General features: G+C 40.3%; 1 protein-coding gene across 4 annotated transcripts; it reads left to right on the top strand.

Annotated features, from left to right (window-relative positions):
* Positions 1–185: 185 nt before the first annotated feature.
* LOC106561782 (protein regulator of cytokinesis 1) lies at positions 186–16449 on the top strand. 4 transcript variants are annotated; one of them, XR_006757127.1, is made up of 14 exons: positions 186–344; positions 1139–1271; positions 2056–2178; positions 2505–2738; positions 10029–10199; positions 10470–10619; positions 11030–11177; positions 11612–11748; positions 11994–12089; positions 12250–12396; positions 12656–12766; positions 13089–13140; positions 13240–13422; positions 15866–16449. XR_006757127.1 is itself a non-coding variant. In XM_014126022.2 (14 exons), exons 1-14 carry the CDS (start codon positions 334–336, stop codon positions 15932–15934), a joined length of 1827 nt encoding a protein of 608 aa, XP_013981497.2. In that variant the 5' UTR covers positions 186–333; the 3' UTR covers positions 15935–16449. The 4 variants fall into 4 exon arrangements, 3 of the variants coding, with proteins under 3 accessions (XP_013981497.2, XP_013981496.2, XP_013981498.1); XM_014126022.2 differs by having other exon boundaries at positions 13027–13140; XM_014126021.2 differs by lacking the exon at positions 15866–16449 and having other exon boundaries at positions 13027–13140; positions 13240–15444.
* Positions 16450–22328: the final 5879 nt, after the last annotated feature.

Genomic DNA, 22328 nt, shown 5'->3' with positions numbered 1-22328 from the left:
ATAAAGGACTTGATCTCAACTAACCAACCTGGTTAAATAAAGGACTTGATCTCAACTAACCAACCTGGTTAAATAAAGGTTAAATAAAAAAAATAAAAATACATAAATTCATTAAGTACTTCGGCCAATAGAAACCTGTTTTGGTGACGTTTTCTCTGTATCGGCCAATGGGAAGAGAAGCAGAGTTTCGGTGAAGAATTTGAACCGAGTCGCAGAAGCAGCTAGAAACGACCATCTTTCTGTGCTTTCAGTGTGTTTTAAAGAAACGTATTTTAGGCAACAATATTTTAATTTTTTTATTAACCAGTGTTGTCTTTTCGGTGGACCGTGACCATGAGGAGGAGGTTGGTGAAAAAAAAACATTTTTCTGGTTTGTTGTGTTTGGATGATGTCTTCGTATGTTGTTGCTATGGACGTCGGCAGCTAGCTACAGTAGCTGGATTGCTAGTTACAGTAAAGTAGTTAGCTCGACAAATTAAACCAACGAGGGTAATATCTTCAGTTAGTTAGCAAAGACTAACCAAGGTGACATATTGGCGTAAGATAATGCAGTAAAGTTAGCTGTCGTAACCTATCGGTAATGGCTAAGTTTACTTGCCATGCTGGCTAGTCGTTTTGTTGTTTTCCACCTTTTTTGGTTTGATATCAAAATAATACGGTAACGAGTCCCATAACCAACGTTACTGTATATTATCACAAGTAACTATGGAAATATGAACTGGCTAGACGTGTATTTTAAATGCAGTCGCTAGCTTAGCTAGCTAACTAACTTTACTTGGGCTGTTTTGGTAAAACCAATTTACGTTACCAAGTCAACCAACCGGTTTAACGTTAACCTGCCGAGACAGGAATGCCAATCAATGAGTCCTTTGATCGATACATGTAGACGACTTACATTTTACACTTGGCGAACTTCTCTACATAGTTAACTAACGTTACATGCCATTTTGACACCTTCGACAAAAAAAACCCTACTCAGCTCACTTGTTCTTTTGGGCAACAACGAAGCTTTGCAATACAACAATCCAGAGACAAGTGTGAACCTGATCTGTACTCTTTCCCGTAGTTACAGGCTGCAGCATTTAATATTTTAACAAGATATTTAAGTAACCCTCTCTTCATGTTCCTCCCTGTACAGTGATATCCATGCTGCGGAGTCGGTAGAATGTCTGAATCGAGCCCTAAACCGGTTGAAGGACATCTGGGAGGAAATAGGAATCCCAGAGGATCAGAGAATACAAAGGACTGATGTGGTTAGGAAACATATCAAAGTGAGTTCTACATCTTTCCAAACGTCTATTGAGCCGTGTGGCTCAGTTGGTAGAGCATGGTGTTTGCAACGCCAGGGTTGTGGGTTCACTTCCCACGGGGGACCAGTATGGGAAGAAAAATACATTTTTATGAAATGTATGTATTCACTACTGTAAGTCGCTCTGGATAAGAGCGTCTACTGAATGACTAAAATGTCAAATGTACTTTTTATCCCATGTGCACTGGAGGGTGGGTATAATTTGTGGAATGTTCCAACAGGAATCTGTTCCAAAAACTTCATAAATAACAAGGATGCCAACAAACAACACAAACAAAATTAGCATGATTAATTCACCTAGCTAACTAGCATCAACGTAGCTTATTCTTAATGTTTGTCCATAGGCTACCAGAGTGAGGACAGACATTTTTCAGAATAAAAGTGGTGAGTTAAAAAAAACCGCAACTAAATGTCCCACTTACCTACCTGGTATCTTATTCTGCCGCTATACAACTTTGTATGTGTTGTTTGTTGGAGACCTTGTTATTTACGAAGTTTTTGGAACGTCCCACAAATTATTATACCCACCCGGCACTGAACTAGTGACAGCACTGTTTCTCTATCTCATTTTAGACCAAGGTGCATGAACAGACTGAAGATGGATGTATTTATTCAGCAACTCTTTCCAGGTTTAATGGAGGTTGCTTTTTGAATCAAACTTCCATTGTCCTACCAAGAGTTTCTGAATGTCTTTATTTTTATTTTTTTTAACCGGTGGCCTGTCTTCTAACCGGTTTTCTACCCAGGGCTTGCTGGACATGATGATTGCTGAGGAGGACAGTCTAAGGAAGAGATTGATGAGCAGCATAGAATCCTGTCGTAAAGAGCTGGATGTTCTGTGTTCTGAGCTTCAACTATCCCCATTTGAGGTATTATTATTATTATTTTTAAAACCTTTTATTTAACCAGGTAGGACAGTTGAGAACAAGTTCTCATTTACAACTGTCACCTGGCCAAGATAAAGCAAAGCAGTGCGACAAATGAATAAGACGCAGAGAAAAACATATGTCTTCTACCTTTAGAAATTAAATGAGGGGGGGTGCGCTCACCATTACCTTAATGTTGCATTTTTTTTTTTTTTTATTCCGGGCTCACTTCAAAAATAGGTAAATCTTAATGTTACTTTCCTGGTTAAATAAAGGAATTACAAATATTTAGCTAATGTTCCTCTCAACCATCTTGATGTGTTTTATAGGAGGATGAGGGGAGGACTATGCTGCAGCTGGAGAAGGACATCAGGTCACGCCTGGAGGTAATGATGAAACAGAAGAGTCAGAGAGTTAAGGAGCTGAAGACTCTGTCCAAGCAGGACCGGGAGCTGTGTGACATCATGTGTTCAGTCCCCTTCTGTATTGACGTGGACACGGTCCCTTCCCTGGAGCACCTGGACAGCTATCGCTCTTACCTCAAAGATCTCACTAAAGAGAAGGCATGTATGCTTCATTGTTCATCATTTTCCTAGTATGTAGCCAGCATTTTTTTACAACCAGGAGTTTTTCCTTGGTCAGTTTATGTGGCTCCGAAATGGGAAAATTCAGGGCCATAAAATTGTAGTCACAGACTCTGAAATTAGACGGATCACAAGTTGCTTAATAGAAACTCAGTAATTCTCAGTGAATAGGGCTGTAACTTAACCCTGTCAGTCCTGAGACCATAGCAAAAAATAATTTACTTTTCATTTATCTGACTTTCATTTATCTGCATGTGCAGCCTTTATATTGAGCCTCACAATGAAGTGTTTTACCATGTTCTTTAAAGGACAACCAGGGCTACAAGTAGAACACAAAACTATTGGATATTAAACTGTTGCATTCATGAGTTTATTTTTTTATTGATAAATGTTAATGAAAAGGTCAACCAAAGCAAAAACCTGACAGTATTATATTTCCTATGGTCTTCTATGTAGAAGAACCCCTTACAGTATTATATACACTATGTCCTGGGATTTACTATGGTCTATGTAGAAGAACCCCTTACAGTATTATAGACACTATGTCCTGGGATTTACTATGTAGAAGAACCCCTTACAGTATTATAGACACTATGACCTGGGATTTACTATGGTCTATGTAGAAGAACCCCTTACAGTATTATAGACACTATGTCCTGGGATTTACTATGGTCTATGTAGAAGAACCCCTTACAGTATTATAGACACTATGTCCTGGGATTTACTATGTAGAAGAACCCCTTACAGTATTATAGACACTATGTCCTGGGATTTACTATAGTCTATGTAGAAAAACCCCTTACAGTATTATAGACACTATGACCTGGGATTTACTATGGTCTATGTAGAAGAACCCCTTACAGTATTATAGACACTATGTCCTGGGATTTACTATGTAGAATAACCCCTTACAGTATTATAGACACTATGACCTGGGATTTACTATGGTCTATGTAGAAGAACCCCTTACAGTATTATAGACACTATGACCTGGGATTTACTATGGTCTATGTAGAATAACCCCTTACAGTATTATAGACACTATGACCTGGGATTTACTATGGTCTATGTAGAAGAACCCCTTACAGTATTATAGACACTATGACCTGGGATTTACTATAGTCTATGTAGAAGAACCCCTTACAGTATTATAGACACTATGTCCTGGGATTTACTATGGTCTATGTAGAAGAACCCCTTACAGTATTATAGACACTATGTCCTGGGATTTACTATGGTCTATGTAGAAGAACCCCTTACAGTATTATAGACACTATGACCTGGGATTTACTATGTAGAAGAACCCCTTACAGTATTATAGACACTATGTCCTGGGATTTACTATGATCTATGTAGAAGAACCCTTACAGTATTATAGACACTATGTCCTGGGATTTACTATGGTCTATGTAGAAGAACCCCTTACAGTATTATAGACACTATGTCCTGGGATTTACTATGTAGAATAACCCCTTACAGTATTATAGACACCATGTCCTGGGATTTCCTATGGTCTATGTAGAAGAACCCTTACAGTATTATAGACACTATGTCCTGGGATTTACTATGTAGAAGAACCCCTTACAGTATTATAGACACCATGTCCTGGGATTTACTATGGTCTATGTAGAAGAACCCCTTACAGTATTATAGATACTATGTCCTGGGATTTACTATGTAGAAGAACCCCTTACAGTATTATAGACACTATGTCCTGGGATTTACTATGTAGAAGAACCCCTTACAGTATTATAGACACTATGACCTGGGATTTACTATGGTCTATGTAGAAGAACCCCTTACAGTATTATAGACACTATGTCCTGGGATTTACTATGTAGAAGAACCCCTTACAGTATTATAGACACTATGTCCTGGGATTTACTATGATCTATGTAGAAGAACCCCTTACAGTATTATAGACACTATGTCCTGGGATTTACTATGGTCTATGTAGAAGAACCCCTTACAGTATTATAGACACTATGTCCTGGGATTTACTATGGTCTATGTAGAAGAACCCCTTACAGTATTATAGACACTATGTCCTGGGATTTACTATGGTCTATGTAGAAGAACCCCTTACAGTATTATAGACACTATGTCCTGGGATTTACTATGGTCTATGTAGAAGAACCCCTTACAGTATTATAGACACTATGTCCTGGGATTTACTATGGTCTATGTAGAAGAACCCCTTACAGTATTATAGACACTATGTCCTGGGATTTACTATGGTCTATGTAGAAGAACCCCTTACAGTATTATAGACACTATGACCTGGGATTTACTATGTAGAAGAACCCCTTACAGTATTATGTACACTATGACCTGGGATTTCCTATGGTCTATGTAGAAGAACCCCTTACAGTATTATAGACACTATGTCCTGGGATTTCCTATGGTCTATGTAGAAGAACCCCTTACAGTATTATAGACACTATGTCCTGGGATTTACTATGGTCTATGTAGAAGAACCCCTTACAGTATTATAGACACTATGTCCTGGGATTTCCTATGGTCTATGTAGAAGAACCCCTTACAGTATTATAGACACTATGTCCTGGGATTTACTATGGTCTATGTAGAAGAACCCCTTACAGTATTATAGACACTATGTCCTGGGATTTACTATGGTCTTCTATGTAGAAGAACCCCTTACAGTATTATAGACACTATGTCCTGGGATTTACTATGGTCTATGTAGAAGAACCCCTTACAGTATTATAGACACTATGTCCTGGGATTTACTATGGTCTATGTAGAATAACCCTTACAGTATTATAGACACTATGTCCTGGGATTTACTATGTAGAAGAACCCCTTACAGTATTATAGACACTATGACCTGGGATTTACTATGTAGAAGAACCCCTTACAGTATTATAGACACTATGTCCTGGGATTTACTATGGTCTATGTAGAAGAACCCCTTACAGTATTATAGACACTATGTCCTGGGATTTACTATGTAGAAGAACCCCTTACAGTATTATAGACACTATGACCTGGGATTTACTATGTAGAAGAACCCCTTACAGTATTATAGACACTATGTCCTGGGATTTCCTATGGTCTATGTAGAAGAACCCTTTACAGTATTATAGACACTATGTCCTGGGATTTACTATGGTCTATGTAGAAGAACCCCTTACAGTATTATAGACACTATGTCCTGGGATTTACTATGTAGAAGAACCCCTTACAGTATTATAGACACTATGACCTGGGATTTACTATGGTCTATGTAGAAGAACCCCTTACAGTATTATAGACACTATGTCCTGGGATTTACTATGGTCTATGTAGAAGAACCCCTTACAGTATTATAGACACTATGTCCTGGGATTTACTATGTAGAATAACCCCTTACAGTATTATAGACACTATGTCCTGGGATTTACTATGGTCTATGTAGAAGAACCCCTTACAGTATTATAGACACTATGTCCTGGGATTTACTATGGTCTATGTAGAAGAACCCCTTACAGTATTATAGACACTATGACCTGGGATTTACTATGGTCTATGTAGAAGAACCCCTTACAGTATTATAGACACTATGTCCTGGGATTTACTATGTAGAAGAACCCCTTACAGTATTATAGACACTATGTCCTGGGATTTACTATGTAGAAGAACCCCTTACAGTATTATAGACACTATGACCTGGGATTTACTATGGTCTATGTAGAAGAACCCCTTACAGTATTATAGACACTATGTCCTGGGATTTACTATGTAGAAGAACCCCTTACAGTATTATAGACACTATGTCCTGGGATTTACTATGTAGAAGAACCCCTTACAGTATTATAGACACTATGACCTGGGATTTACTATAGTCTATGTAGAAGAACCCCTTACAGTATTATAGACACTATGTCCTGGGATTTACTATGTAGAAGAACCCCTTACAGTATTATAGACACTATGTCCTGGGATTTACTATAGTCTATGTAGAAAAACCCCTTACAGTATTATAGACACTATGTCCTGGGATTTCCTATGTAGAAGAACCCCTTACAGTATTATAGACACTATGACCTGGGATTTACTATGATCTATGTAGAAGAACCCCTTACAGTATTATAGACACTATGTCCTGGGATTTACTATGGTCTTCTATGTAGAAGAACCCCTTACAGTATTATAGACACTATGACCTGGGATTTACTATGGTCTTCTATGTAGAAGAACCCCTTACAGTATTATAGACACTATGTCCTGGGATTTACTATGTAGAAGAACCCCTTACAGTATTATAGACACTATGTCCTGGGATTTACTATGATCTATGTAGAAGAACCCCTTACAGTATTATAGACACTATGTCCTGGGATTTACTATGTAGAAGAACCCCTTACAGTATTATAGACACTATGTCCTGGGATTTACTATGGTCTATGTAGAAGAACCCCTTACAGTATTGTAGACACTATGTCCTGGGATTTACTATGTAGAAGAACCCCTTACAGTATTATAGACACTATGACCTGGGATTTACTATGGTCTATGTAGAAGAACCCCTTACAGTATTATAGACACTATGTCCTGGGATTTACTATGATCTATGTAGAAGAACCCTTACAGTATTATAGACACTATGTCCTGGGATTTACTATGTAGAAGAACCCCTTACAGTATTATAGACACTATGTCCTGGGATTTACTATGTAGAAGAACCCCTTACAGTATTATAGACACTATGTCCTGGGATTTACTATGTAGAAGAACCCCTTACAGTATTATAGACACTATGTCCTGGGATTTACTATGGTCTATGTAGAAGAACCCCTTACAGTATTATAGACACTATGTCCTGGGATTTCCTATGTAGAAGAACCCCTTACAGTATTATAGACACTATGACCTGGGATTTACTATAGTCTATGTAGAATAACCCCTTACAGTATTATAGACACTATGTCCTGGGATTTACTATGGTCTATGTAGAAGAACCCCTTACAGTATTATAGACACTATGTCCTGGGATTTACTATGTAGAAGAACCCCTTACAGTATTATAGACACTATGTCCTGGGATTTACTATGGTCTATGTAGAAGAACCCCTTACAGTATTATAGACACTATGTCCTGGGATTTACTATGTAGAAGAACCCCTTACAGTATTATAGACACTATGTCCTGGGATTTACTATGGTCTATGTAGAAGAACCCCTTACAGTATTATAGACACTATGTCCTGGGATTTACTATGGTCTATGTAGAAGAACCCCTTACAGTATTATAGACACCATGTCCTGGGATTTACTATGTAGAATAACCCCTTACAGTATTATAGACACTATGACCTGGGATTTCCTATGGTCTATGTAGAAGAACCCCTTACAGTATTATAGACACTATGTCCTGGGATTTCCTATGATCTATGTAGAAGAACCCCTTACAGTATTATAGACACTATGACCTGGGATTTACTATGTAGAAGAACCCCTTACAGTATTATAGACACTATGTCCTGGGATTTACTATGTAGAAGAACCCCTTACAGTATTATAGACACTATGTCCTGGGATTTCCTATGATCTATGTAGACGAACCCCTTACAGTATTATAGACACTATGTCCTGGGATTTACTATGGTCTATGTAGAATAACCCCTTACAGTATTATAGACACTATGTCCTGGGATTTACTATGTAGAAGAACCCCTTACAGTATTATAGACACTATGTCCTGGGATTTACTATGGTCTATGTAGAAGAACCCCTTACAGTATTATAGACACTATGACCTGGGATTTACTATGGTCTATGTAGAATAACCCCTTACAGTATTATAGACACTATGTCCTGGGATTTACTATGTAGAAGAACCCCTTACAGTATTATAGACACTATGTCCTGGGATTTACTATGGTCTATGTAGAAGAACCCCTTACAGTATTATAGACACTATGACCTGGGATTTACTATGGTCTATGTAGAAGAACCCCTTACAGTATTATAGACACTATGTCCTGGGATTTACTATGTAGAAGAACCCCTTACAGTATTATAGACACTATGTCCTGGGATTTACTATGGTCTATGTAGAAGAACCCCTTACAGTATTATAGACACTATGTCCTGGGATTTACTATGGTCTATGTAGAAGAACCCCTTACAGTATTATAGACACTATGTCCTGGGATTTACTATGGTCTATGTAGAAGAACCCCTTACAGTATTATAGACACTATGTCCTGGGATTTACTATGGTCTATGTAGAAGAACCCCTTACAGTATTATAGACACTATGTCCTGGGATTTACTATGGTCTATGTAGAAGAACCCCTTACAGTATTATAGACACTATGTCCTGGGATTTACTATGGTCTATGTAGAAGAACCCCTTACAGTATTATAGACACTATGTCCTGGGATTTACTATGGTCTATGTAGAAGAACCCCTTACAGTATTATAGACACTATGTCCTGGGATTTACTATGGTCTATGTAGAAGAACCCCTTACAGTATTATAGACACTATGACCTGGGATTTACTATGGTCTATGTAGAAGAACCCCTTACAGTATAGAGCAAAGCATGTTAGGTGTTTTGTGAGTCTCAGCTTGTCATTCTCTATCCACCCATCTGAATAGGGGAGGGGGGCCTTTGGGATCTGCCCTCGTCTCACAAACACTGCTCTAGCTCCCCCTCCCCCCCCCGTTCATCACACCTCTGATTATCTACGGATGCGGAAGTAGATGAATCCCAATGGTCCAACCCAGAACTCTTTAGCTCAGACACACGTTTTTAAATGGGGTTAAAGTTCAAAACGCACACTCTTTATGGTGGGACTCGTTGGCTTTAAAAGCACAGACTTTAGGTTACTTTTCAGGTGCATTTGAGAATTGCAGCTCTGAAGTTGGAATCGGCATGTGATGATCAAATGGTGTTTTTTTTAACCTTTTATTTAACGAGGCAAGTCGGTTAAGAACAAATTCTTATTTACAATGATGACCTACCGGGGAACTGTGGGTTAACTGCCTTGTTCAGGGGGCAGAACAACAGATTTGTACCTTGTCAGCTCGGGTATTCGAACTTGCAACCTTTCGGTTACTAGTCCAACGCTCTAACCTCTAGGCTTCCCTGCCGCCCCAACTAGTTACCCCTAAATCTGCAAGTAAGCCTTCTAAGTAAATCCGTTTAGACTGGAGAATGTTAGACTATGTTCATTCAGACAATCTTGATGTCATTTTAAGTTGAGGATTATGCTCTCTCTCTCTCCCTCTCTCTCCGTCTCTCCATTGTATGTTCCAGGATCGTCGCCATGGCGAGTTCGTGGGAATCAAGCGTCAGATCATTGTGTGTATGGAGGAGTTGGACCAGCTGCCAGACACCAGCTTTGAGAGGGACGTGGTGTGTGAGGACGAGGAGGCCTTTTGTCTGTCCAACGACAACATCGCAGCTCTCCAACTGCTGCTGGGACAGGTCAGGACGCTGCTGTTAATTCTGTTCAGTTACGTCGTGAATACGGTCCGTCGTGATTCTTTATTCTACGTCAGAGAGGAATGTTTGTTCTACATAATGTGTTTTCTAATCTGAACGTTATACATTTCATACTCTGCGTCCTAATGATGTAACTACAGTATGTGATATTATATGAATGGTATTTTTATTTATTATTTCATAAATGCACCCCATATGCCATCTTCTTGTCAGTCAACTCGTCACCTGACGGTCTTGCTGTGTTATTCTCAGTTGGAGGATCGTAAGACCGAGAATGAGTTGGTGTGTAGCTCCTACCGCAGTAAGATCCAGGAGCTGTGGGAGAGACTGCAGGTCCCCCAGGAGGAGAGGGAAGGCATGTCGGATCACATGGTCCAGTCCAGGAAGAAAAACATGGACGCTGTGAGCATTTTTTTTAAAATGTTTTTATTTCCTGTTTCTCACAGCTATGGCACTCTTCTCGTATTCTATATTTGAATTATGTACGTAACCTGTCAAGCTGATCAGATATGGACATACTTGCAGTGAAATTTAGAGGCCTAAAAGTCTTTGGTGTAGTGGAAGATGCAGGTGCTCGATACAGTTATATATATATATATTCAGGAAAATGTTGAATTACATTAATTTACCTTGCCACTGTAAACATGTATGGTAACGAGGCGATGCCTATAACCAACCATAGCCTTTTTTCAGGTGCCCCCACCTGAGTAGAATGAACAGTGTGTATCAGTCAGGTTTGAATGGAATGTCAGAACCGTAATTGATTGATTTACTGAATGACTGACTTGACGTTTGCGAGTTCCTTCCTGCAGTTAGAAACAGAGTGCCGACGCCTGGATGAGCTGAAAATGAAGAACATGAAGGATGTGATAGAAGCCATCAGGACTGAGGTGGCTCTATTCTGGGAGAGTTGTTACTACAGTCTGGAACAGAGACGGGCCTTCACGCCTTACTATGATGGTCAGTTGTTGTTTGGCTTCTATTGCTGTGACTGTTTATTAGTGGAGCAATTTAAAGTATATTTTACGTCATTTAGCAGACGCTCTTATCCAGAGCGACTTACAGTAGTGAATGCATACATTTCATACTTTTTCATACATTTCATATTTTTTTGGCCCCCCCGTGGGGAAGTACTATCTTATAGTTTGACCTTTTGACCGTAATGTACTGAGTTGTGTCGTTCATTAGGGTACACAGTAGCAACACATTTTGCGACGGACTGCTAAAATCTCCATTTCTAATTGGACGGTAGTCCAGATAGTTCCACCTTGTTTCAGACAGTTTTTTATATATATATATATATATATATATATACATTTTGTGACTAATGAACGTGTGAACACAAACCCTGGTTGTCCTAGTGAGATTTGGTACAATACATGTCTCCCCATCAGTGGACTACACCGTGGAGCTGCTGAACCTACACGAGGCAGAGCTGCTGAGTCTGAAGAAGCATTATGAGGACCACAGGGAGCTGTTTGAAGGGGTTACCAGGTGGCAAGACAGCTGGACTCTGTTCCTACAACTGGAGGTGAGCACTTTACTGATGAATATGAGACTGTTCTTGTTTACAGATATTAGGCGCCAATTTAAAAAAAAAAAAAATTGTAAACGAAATAATGCACATTGTCGACGAAAAGTTCCATATTAAATCACACTGCAAGATTATATTGATGTTTCCTGTATCTTTTGCGCCATTGAGTCAACCTTTTGGCCCTGCCCTTCATGTGTTTTTCAAGCGACTGTATTATAAACACAAGGTTCAACTCTCCACAGAAAAAGGTGACCGATCCTTCTAGATTCAACAACCGAGGCGGGAACCTACTCAAAGAGGAGAAGCAGAGAGCCGACCTGCAGAAAAGCCTGCCAAAGGTGAGGATAAGTTGTGATTTTAATGTTCGTTAGTTCCTCTACCCAACGCTCTGTCCGACTACTGAATAGCTGGCTTGTTTTGGTTCTATATTTCTTGCTATTTTTTATATTTTTTATTTGGGGCATATTAACTTGAAGCATGTTCTCTCATGTGTTCCAGTTGGAGAAGAGCCTGAAGACCCAGATAGACCTATGGGAGGAGGAGCACTACAGAGAGTTCCTGGTTAACGGACAACGGTTTCTCCAGTACGTCGAGGAGCAGTGGGAACTACTGCGTCTGGAGAAGGAGAGAGAGAAGAATGAGAGGGTAAGATTAAAGGCCTTGTTTCAATGCTCTTAATGTGCTTCCTCCCTTCCTTGAGCTAATCACTGATCAAACATGATTAAATTAACGTTGCCTTAGATTGCAATCACTGTCTTGACACAGCTTTTCCCCCAGTCATGTCGTAGTTGGATCAGTGGGGGTTTCAAAAGTATTCAAAACAGAGACATCTTAACTACTTCCCTAGTAATGAGTGAATCTGGTTCAGATGAGAATATTGACGGTGATTTTATTTGTGAAACAGCAACTGAAGAAGAACCAACAGATTGAACATGACCTGATGTATGGTACTGCTCAACGAACCCCTTCCAAAAGACGCCTCGCAGGGACCCCTACGCCTGGCAAAGCAAGAAAGGTCAAATCACCTGTTTTTTTTTTTTTTTTTTTTTTCCCTCTTCATTTTAATTTATTAATCACTATTTGTTGTTTTTTGGGATCAAATTCAAGCTGTTTTTCAATTTTAGAAATATATTACCATTGTCAGTTTTAGTGTATTCATAATTCAGCGTTTAAAAAAAAATGTTTTAAAAAAACGGGAGCACTGAAGTACTTTACTGTTCTCTACAATGAAGCCATTGTCATTGTGACGTAATGTGTTTATTTTGGTTCTCTCAGCTCAATGCTACTAGCAGTATCTACGGCTCTACTCCTAACAGCACCTTACGCTCTGCCTTCAGAGGAACCATGTGTCAGTCTCCGGTCCTCAGACTACCTATGTCTGCTAGCAAGGTTAGTAGTGCACTTACCATCTGTGTTCAAGCACAGAGAATTACATTTTATTTTTATGGCTTAAAGATAATAACTCTTTTCTAACACCAACCCTCATAGCTTCCTCTGAGGACCCCGGGTCGTGTTGGACGAACCCCCCGTACGGTGGAGAGGAACAAGGAGAACATCTCCCACCTGAACGGCATGGCTCTGAGCGGCGTGTTAAGAAACCCGGCCCGAAGCCCTGCCTCACACCGTAACATCAGCATTAACTCTGTCGCCAGCACCTATTCTGAATTTTCGGTAATTTCACCAACCCCATTTCCTAGGTTATCACCTAGCCACCAATCATCGACCCAGCAACACACAATCCAATCATAGAGATGAGTGGCGATTTTTGTCGTCCAGTGAGAGAATAGCACCAGGTTTTCTATGCACCAGTCTTACTCTGTAACAGAGTGGTAATACGGTGAAGTGAATGCTTAGCATGCTATCGTGGACAGCTGGACTAGACTGTTTATTTTCTCTGTGACCATATTTATTTAACTAGGGCAAGTCGGTTAGGAACAAATTCTAAAATTTAGAATGACGGCCCAAACCCGGATGACGCTGGGACTTGTATGGGACTCCCAATCACGGCTGGTTGTGATACAGCCTGGAATCGAACCAGGGTCTGTAGTGACGCCTCTAGCACTGAGATGTAGTGCCTTTAGACCGCTGAGGGACTCGGGAGACCCCCCTCCACCCCTCCATCTAACTACATTTTTTTATTTTAGAAGGATTTTGTCAACATTGAATCTACCTCCATTACCGGTTCTGTATGAAGGAACGCTTTATTTAAACGCCATAACAGTGAGGCTAAACACGAGTGCAACTGAGAGCCTGGTTCGGTCGGTTGGCCTAACAATCTTGACATTTTTATTGAAGATCAAACTAACACTTTGTTGAACTGGACTGTCTGCTGCTGGGGAGGGGTTCTAACAATTTAATAGTTTTTATTATTTATAATCCGCCTCACTTTTTATATATTCAATCCCCCCCACACCTCCCCAAATGTGATCAGTTGATAGACCAATAAGAGCGTTCCAAACCTCTCAGCCAATAACAGCTCGTTTTCAGTATTCCCCTCCCCACTCAGACCAATCCCAGACAGTCCCAGCTAAATTCTTGCTTGTGAATTTTCCGTTTGATGAGAAGCCATTTTTTTTTCTCTTTTTTGACCATTTTTAATTGAAAACAATCACAGTAAGGGACTTAATTGTTAACTAGAAATGATTTTGATATTGAGATAAACGGCTGCATTAGACATTTTTAAACCATTGTCACCCATCCATGTTTTTCAATGTCTTCTATCCTCTTTAACATTAACCTACTGGCTTTTTGTTCTACGCTCTCTTTATGGGAAGTTTTATTTTATTTATCACGTTGGTGCAATTTTCACAACTCCAAGCACGTTAAGACGGCTCATGTTTAACTCTACGCACATTTTCAAACAATCACTTTGTTCACTGCACTAAATCACTTTCAGTTTGGATACATATTCAATCTTAACTATCTCCTTTTCAAAATGCACTTTACATTTTGTTCTTTGTCATAATCAAACTGCTCAACTGATTTACGAAGTGCCTATTTTAAGTTAACATTATATAGTTAACTGCTGAACACTAAAAGTCCAATATTATTTACCTAATGTATCAATTTGACAAATTTGTTGGAAGGTAAAACCATATCATATGTATGGATGTGGCTGTAAATACTACATCGTCCTCAATCAGCCAGTGTGCTTCAATAGGACAAAGTGGACAATGCTACCGTTTAGAATTAGTGGACGATGCTACCGTTTAGAATTGGTGTACACTGTGCTGGTGAAACACCTGGGTCGGTCATAATATATCCCACTCATCTGAATGTCACTGAAAACAGATGCATTTCAAGTAGAGGTTGTGTGATACTGTATCAGTTGTCATGTTGGAAATGTGATCTTGTACAGTGTTGCATGGGGGCAGAAATGGCGTAACACACAAGGCTGTTTTTTTTTAGTCTCCAACTGCTTTATTATACCCCTTTCTGATGATTTTTGTCCTACATCCAGTATGTACTATATAACGACAATGAAACTAAGACTGAAATATTCCTTAACATGCTCACAAACCTACCATTGGATACAAATGTATTTAAAAAATAATTGAGTGTCAAGTTCTAGTCAAATACTGTATGGGGGAAAAAAAATATACCATCTATTTTTCAGAATGTCAAAATAACATTTTTTTGAAATGTGTATCTTGTATTTTGTTTGCTATTGGATTAAATGGTAGTTAAAAATGACTAAAATGGTGAGCCTTATCATTATCTGATTTGTATTTGGGACTAAACTCAATGTTCTCATGGTATTTCACAGAACTTTAGATTTTTTTGTTTGGCATGAATGACTCTCTGTGGTGAAAGATGAGTGAAAAACAAATGATTGTGCAAAAAGTTCTGAACCTAAGATGGAGGACATTACAAGTGTTATCAGTTTTATAATTTTTACGTAAGAGTTTTGAAAATGTGCCAGTTGCAAAAAATGTGGAAAAACTAAAAGGGATGTTCCACTTAACAATTCTACATTTATTTTATAAAAAAAATATATATTTCCCACTTACCTCCAAGACAGACTTGACTTTATTGAATTCTCGTATTTTGATCTTTCTGTACGTGCGGATCCATTTTTTTTGTTTGTTTTTAATATCTCTATTCTCCTCCACAGCGAGTTCTCTCAAAAGCTTCCAAATCTGTCAAGACAGGACATCTAAACTCTACTGTCACTAATCTCTGAGTTGAGGGATCGGACAGAACCTGTCCCTGATTTCATCCAGCCGAGACATCGTTCTGGCTTGAGTTTCCCGGTTTCTGTCCCTGTCCATTTTTTTTGTACATGTCTAGATGAAGGAAATGTATTAACAGCTGAATATAATGCATTAGTATCAGAACAGAACCCAGCTCTGAGGTTTCAGAACTACTGCATCGATCCTGAATCACTCTGGCCTGATGTCTTTTGTTTTGTTTGTTGTCTGTGTCTAGATGATGTTTCAACACCTACAGAACTTTTAAATACTGTCAGATTTGTAAGATTTTTCTTAGATTATTTTTTTTAAACTTTGATCTGAGATGAATGAAATGTCGGGAGGACTTGATAGGTTAAGTTTCATCAATTGTTTTACGTTCATAACGCTCCAATGCTTTTATTTATATATTTATCATCCATGTTGTTGCTAGAGTAACTTGTTGTACTTCATATAATTATGATGACCATTCTGTCAAATAAACATTGGCTTTACACTACATTTTCAACATGGGGATCTTCAGTCGTTTTTATTCACAGTCGTGTTCAAACTAGGGATTTTCGTGACTGAGGTAATTCTGTTCCTAGACTATGCATGTATGAAGTACACACTGACACATCCAGCCCAAAGCGGGAGGTTTTGAAAATACTTTAGTCACCAAAGTTCTGCAGCATGTCTTGGACGCTACAGTATGATTGTGAATGCAAGTGGAAAAAGTCAAGGGGGCAATCTGGTGAAAATGTTTACTCACAAATTAATCCAGCACAAATCAAGTTTTTCTCTTTAAATACATCATAAACCTATATTCTAATGGGTTTTAAAACCATGGCTTGTGTTCATAATGGACTGAAACATGGGACTGCTTGCACTTTAAAACCTGCAATGGACATTAGACTGGTGGAAATCTGTCCTTTAGTCTGATGAGTATAAATTTGATATTTTTGGTTCCAACCGCTGTGTCTTTGTGAGACGTAGAGTAGGTGAACGGATGATCTCTGCATGTGTGGTTCCCACCGTGAAGCATGGAGGAGGAGGTGTGGGGGTGCTTTGCTGGTGACACTGTGATTTATTTAGAATTCAAGGCAGACTTAACCAGCATGGCTAACACAGCATTCTGCAGCGATTCGCCATCCCATCTGGTTTGTGCTTAGTGGGACTATCATTTGTTTTTCAACAGGACAAGGACCCAAAACATACCTCCAGGCTGTGTAAGGGCTATTTGACCAAGAAGGAGAGTGATGGAGCGCTGCATCAGATGACCTGACCTCCACAATCACCCGACCTCAACCCAATTGAGATGGTTTGGGATGAGTTGGACCGCAGAGTGAAGGAAAAGTATCTAACAAGTGCTCAGCATATGTGGGAACTCCACAACTGTTGAAAAAGCATTCCTCATGAAGCTGGTTGAGAGAATGCCAAAAGTGTGCAAAGCTGTCGTCCAGGCAAAGGGTGGCTACTTCGAAGAATCTAAAAAAATATATATATATTTTGATTTGTTTAACACTTATTTTTACTACACGATTTCATGTGTTATTTCATTGATTTGATGTCTTCACTATTATTCTACAATGTAGAAAATAGTGCAAATAAAGAAAAAGCCTTGAATTATTTATTTAACCCTTATTTTACCAGGTAAGTTGACTGAGAACACATTCTCATTTACAGCAACAACCTGGGGAATAGTTACAGGGGAGAGGAGGATGAATGAGCCAATTGTAAACTGGGGATGATTAGGAGGCTGTGATGGTATGAGAGCCATATTGGGAATTAACCCCTGGTGTCCTGGCTAAACACCCCTACTCTTACAATAAGTACCATGGGATCTTTAATGACCTCAGAGAGTCAGGACACCCGTTTAACATCCCATCCGAAAGACGGTACCCTACACAGGGCAATGTCCCCAATCACTGCCCTGGGGCTTTGGGATATTGTTTTAGACCAGAGGAAAGAGTGCCTCCTACTGGCCCTCCAACACCACTTCGAGCAGCATCTGGTCTCCCATCCAGCGACCAACCAGGACCAACCCTGCTTAGCTTCAGAAGAAAGCCAGGTGGGATATGAAGGAGTAGGCGTGTCCAAACTTTTGACTGGTACTATATATATATATATATCAATCAGTCAAAAGTTTGGACACGCCTACTCATTCATACCACCCTGCATATATATATATATATATATACAGTTGAAGTCAGAAGTTTACATACACTTAGGTTGGAGTCATTAAACCTCGTTTTTCAACCACTCCACAAATTTCTTGTTAACAAACTATAGTTTTGGCAAGTCGGTTAAGACATCTACTTTGTGCATGACACAAGTCATTTTTCCAACAATTGTTTACAGACAGATTATTTCACTTATAGTTCACTGTATCACAATTCCAGTGGATCAGAAGTTTACATTCACTAAGTGGACTGTGCCTTTAAACCCCTTGGAAAAGTCCAGAAAATGATGTCACGGCTTTAGAAGCTTCTGATAGGCTAATTGGCATCATTTGAGTCAATTGGAGGTGTACCTGTGGATGTATTTCAAGGCCTACCTTCAAACTCAGTGCCTCTTTGCTTGACATTATGGGAAAATCAAAAGGCATCAGCCAAGACCTCAGTAAAACAACTGTAGACCTCCACAAGTCTGGTTCATCCTTGGGAGCAATTTCCAAATGCCTGAAGGTACCACGTTCATCTGTACAAACAATAGTACGCAAGTATAAACACCATGGGACCACACAGCCGTCATACCGCTCATGAAGGAGACGCGTTCTGTGTCCTAGAGATGAACGTACTTTGGTGCGAAAAAGTGCAAATCAATCCCTGAACAACAGCAAAGGACCTTGTGAAGATGCTGGAGGAAACCGGTACAAAGTATCTATATCCACAGTAAAACAAGACCTATATCGACATAACCTGCAAGGAAGAAGCCGCGTCTCCAAAACCGCCATAAAAAAAGCCAGACTACGGTTTGCAACTGCACATGGGTACAAATATCGTACTTTTTGGAGAAATGTCCTCTGGTCTGATGAAAGAAAAATAGAACTGTTTGGCCATATTGACCATCGTTATGTTTGGAGGGAAAAGGGGGAGGCTTGCAAGCCGAAGAACACCATCCCAACCGTGAAGCACGGGGGTGGCAGCATCATGTTGTGGGGGTGCTTTGCTGCAGGAGGGACTGGTGCACTTCTCAAAATAGATGGCATCATGAGGATGGAAAATTATATGGATATATTGAAGCAACATCTCAAGACATCAGTCAGGAAGTTAAAGCTTGATCGCAAATGGGTCTTCCAAATGGACAATGACCCCAAGCATACTTCCAAAGTTGTGGCAAAATGGCTTAAGAACAACAAAGTCAAGGTATTGTAGTGGCCATCACAAAGCCCTGACCTCAATCCAATTGAACATTTCTGGGCAGAATTGAAAAACCGTGTGCGAGCAAGGAGGCCTACAAACCTGACTCAGTTACACCAGCTCTGTCAGGAGGAATGGGCCAAAATTCACCCAACTTATTGTGGGAAGCTTGTGGAAGGCTACCCGAAACGTTTGACCCAAGTTGAACAATTTAAAGGCAATGCTACCAAATACTAATTGAGTGTATGTAAACTTCTGACCCACTGGGAATGTGATGAAGGAAATAAAAGCTGAAATAAATCATTCTCTCTACTATTATTCTGACATTTCACATTCTTAAAATAAAGTGGTGATCCAAACTGACCTAAAACAGGGAATTTCTTCTAGGATTAAATGTCAGGAATTGTGAAAAACTGAGTTTAAATGTATTTGGCTAAGGTGTATGTAAACTTCCTACTTCAACTGTATATACACACGATACAGTCATATATTGATGTGCTCCTTGTCTGGTTCGGACTGTTGAAGAGTTCCCAGACTGCTTTTCAGTCACTGCAGGCCTCCCTTTATGGTCTCAAACTGGTCTTGAATGTACAAAAAAAACTAAATTTATGACCTTTACCAGAGCTAGAACTCAGAAAACGTTAGCATTGCCACATCTGGTGGCTTATCCATTGAAAAAGTGTCATCCTACCAATACCTAGGTATTTGGTTGGATGACAAGTTGTCCTTTAAAGTTCATGTGGGTAATCTTGTGAGGAAGCTTAAATTGAAATTGTTTTTTTATTTCCGTAATAAGGCTTGCTTCCTGCTTTTGGCTAGAAAGAAGCTTGTTCAGCCCACTTTTCTCTCTGTAATTGATTATGGTGACTTGTTGTATATGCATGTAGCCTCCTCTGTCTACCAGAGACTGGACTCTGTTTATCATACAGCCTCCTCTGTCTACCAGAGACTGGACTCTGTTTATCATACAGCCTCCTCTGTCTTATAGAGACTGGACTCTGTTTATCATACAGCCTCCTCTGTCTACCAGAGACTGGACTCTGTTTATCATACAGCCTCCTCTGTCTTACAGAGACTGGACTCTGTTTATCATACAGCCTCCTCTGTCTACCAGAGACTGGACTCTGTTTATCATGCAGCCTCCTCTGTCTACCAGAGACTGGACTCTGTTTATCATACGCCTCCTCTGTCTTACAGAGACTGGACTCTGTTTATCATACAGCCTCCTCTGTCTACCAGAGACTGGACTCTGTTTATCATGCAGCCTCCTCTGTCTACCAGAGACTGGACTCTGTTTATCATACAGCCTCCTCTGTCTACCAGAGACTGGACTCTTTATCATACAGCCTCCTCTGTCGACCAGAGACTGGACTCTGTTTATCATACAGCCTCCTCTGTCTACCAGAGACTGGACTCTGTTTATCATACAGCCTCCTCTGTCTACCAGAGACTGGACTCTTTATCATACAGCCTCCTCTGTCGACCAGAGACTGGACTCTGTTTATCATACAGCCTCCTCTGTCTACCAGAGACTGGACTCTGTTTATCATGCAGCCTCCTCTGTCTACCAGAGACTGGACTCTGTTTATCATGCAGCCTCCTCCGTCTACCAGAGACTGGACTCTGTTTATCATACAGCCTCCTCTGTCTACCAGAGACTGGACTCTGTTTATCATGCAGCCTCCTCTGTCTACCAGAGACTGGACTCTGTTTATCATACAGCCTCCTCTGTCTTATAGAGGCTGGACTCTGTTTATCATACAGCCTCCTCTGTCTTATAGAGACTGGACTCTGTTTATCATACAGCCTCCTCTGTCTTACAGAGACTGGACTCTGTTTATCATACAGCCTCCTCTGTCTACCAGAGACTGGACTCTGTTTATCATACAGCCTCCTCTGTCTACCAGAGACTGGACTCTGTTTATCATACAGCCTCCTCTGTCTACCAGAGACTGGACTCTGTTTATCATACAGCCTCCTCTGTCTACCAGAGACTGGACTCTGTTTATCATACAGCCTCCTCTGTCTTAGAGAGACTGGACTCTGTTTATCATACAGCCTCCTCTGTCTACCAGAGACTGGACTCTGTTTATCATGCATCGTTGTGCATTATTACAAATGCCAAGTCACTCAGCCGCCTTTGCACCTTGTACAAAATGGTGGGTTGGACCTCACTTTACATGCGCAGAAAGATACATTTGTATGTGTTCATCTACAAAGGCCTTTTTGGTAAACTCCCTCTTTACCTCTGTAGTCTGGTCTCCTTCACCACCAGCAGTTACCATACCTGGTCTGGTTGCTATGTTACCATACCTGGTCTGCTAGGTGGTTGCTATGTTACCATACCTGGTCTGCTAGGTGGTTGCTATGTTACCATACCCGGTCTGCTAGGTGGTTGCTATGTTACCATATCCGGTCTGCTAGGCGGTTGCTATGTTACCATACCTGGTCTGCTAGGTGGTTGCTATGTTACCATACCCGGACTGCTAGCTGGTTGCTATGTTACTATACCCGTTCTGCTAGGTGGTTGCTATGTTACCATACCCGGTCTGCTAGCTGGTTGCTATGTTACCATACCCGGTCTGCTAGGTGGTTGCTATGTTACCATACCCAGTCTGCTAGCTGGTTGCTATGTTACCATACCCGGTCTGCTAGGTGGTTGCTATGTTACCATACCCGGTCTGCTAGGTGGTTGCTATGTTACCATACCCGGTCTGCTAGCTGGTTGCTATGTTACCATACCTGGTCTGCTAGGTGGTTGCTATGTTACCATACCCGGTCTGCTGGGTGGTTGCTATGTTACCATACCCGGTCTGCTGGGTGGTTGCTATGTTACCATACCCGGTCTGCTGGGTGGTTGCTATGTTACCATACCCGGTCTGCTAGCTGGTTGCTATGTTACCATACCCGGTCTGCTAGCTGGTTGCTATGTTACCATACCCGGTCTGCTGGGTGGTTGCTGTTACCATACCTGGTCTGCTAGCTGGTTGCTATGTTACCATACCCGGTCTGCTGGGTGGTTGCTATGTTACCATACCTGGTCTGC

This window comes from Salmo salar, chromosome ssa10 (genome assembly GCF_905237065.1).
Source record: "Salmo salar chromosome ssa10, Ssal_v3.1, whole genome shotgun sequence".
Classification (NCBI taxonomy): domain Eukaryota; kingdom Metazoa; phylum Chordata; class Actinopteri; order Salmoniformes; family Salmonidae; genus Salmo; species Salmo salar.
This window is presented reverse-complemented; position numbering and strand designations above follow the sequence as displayed.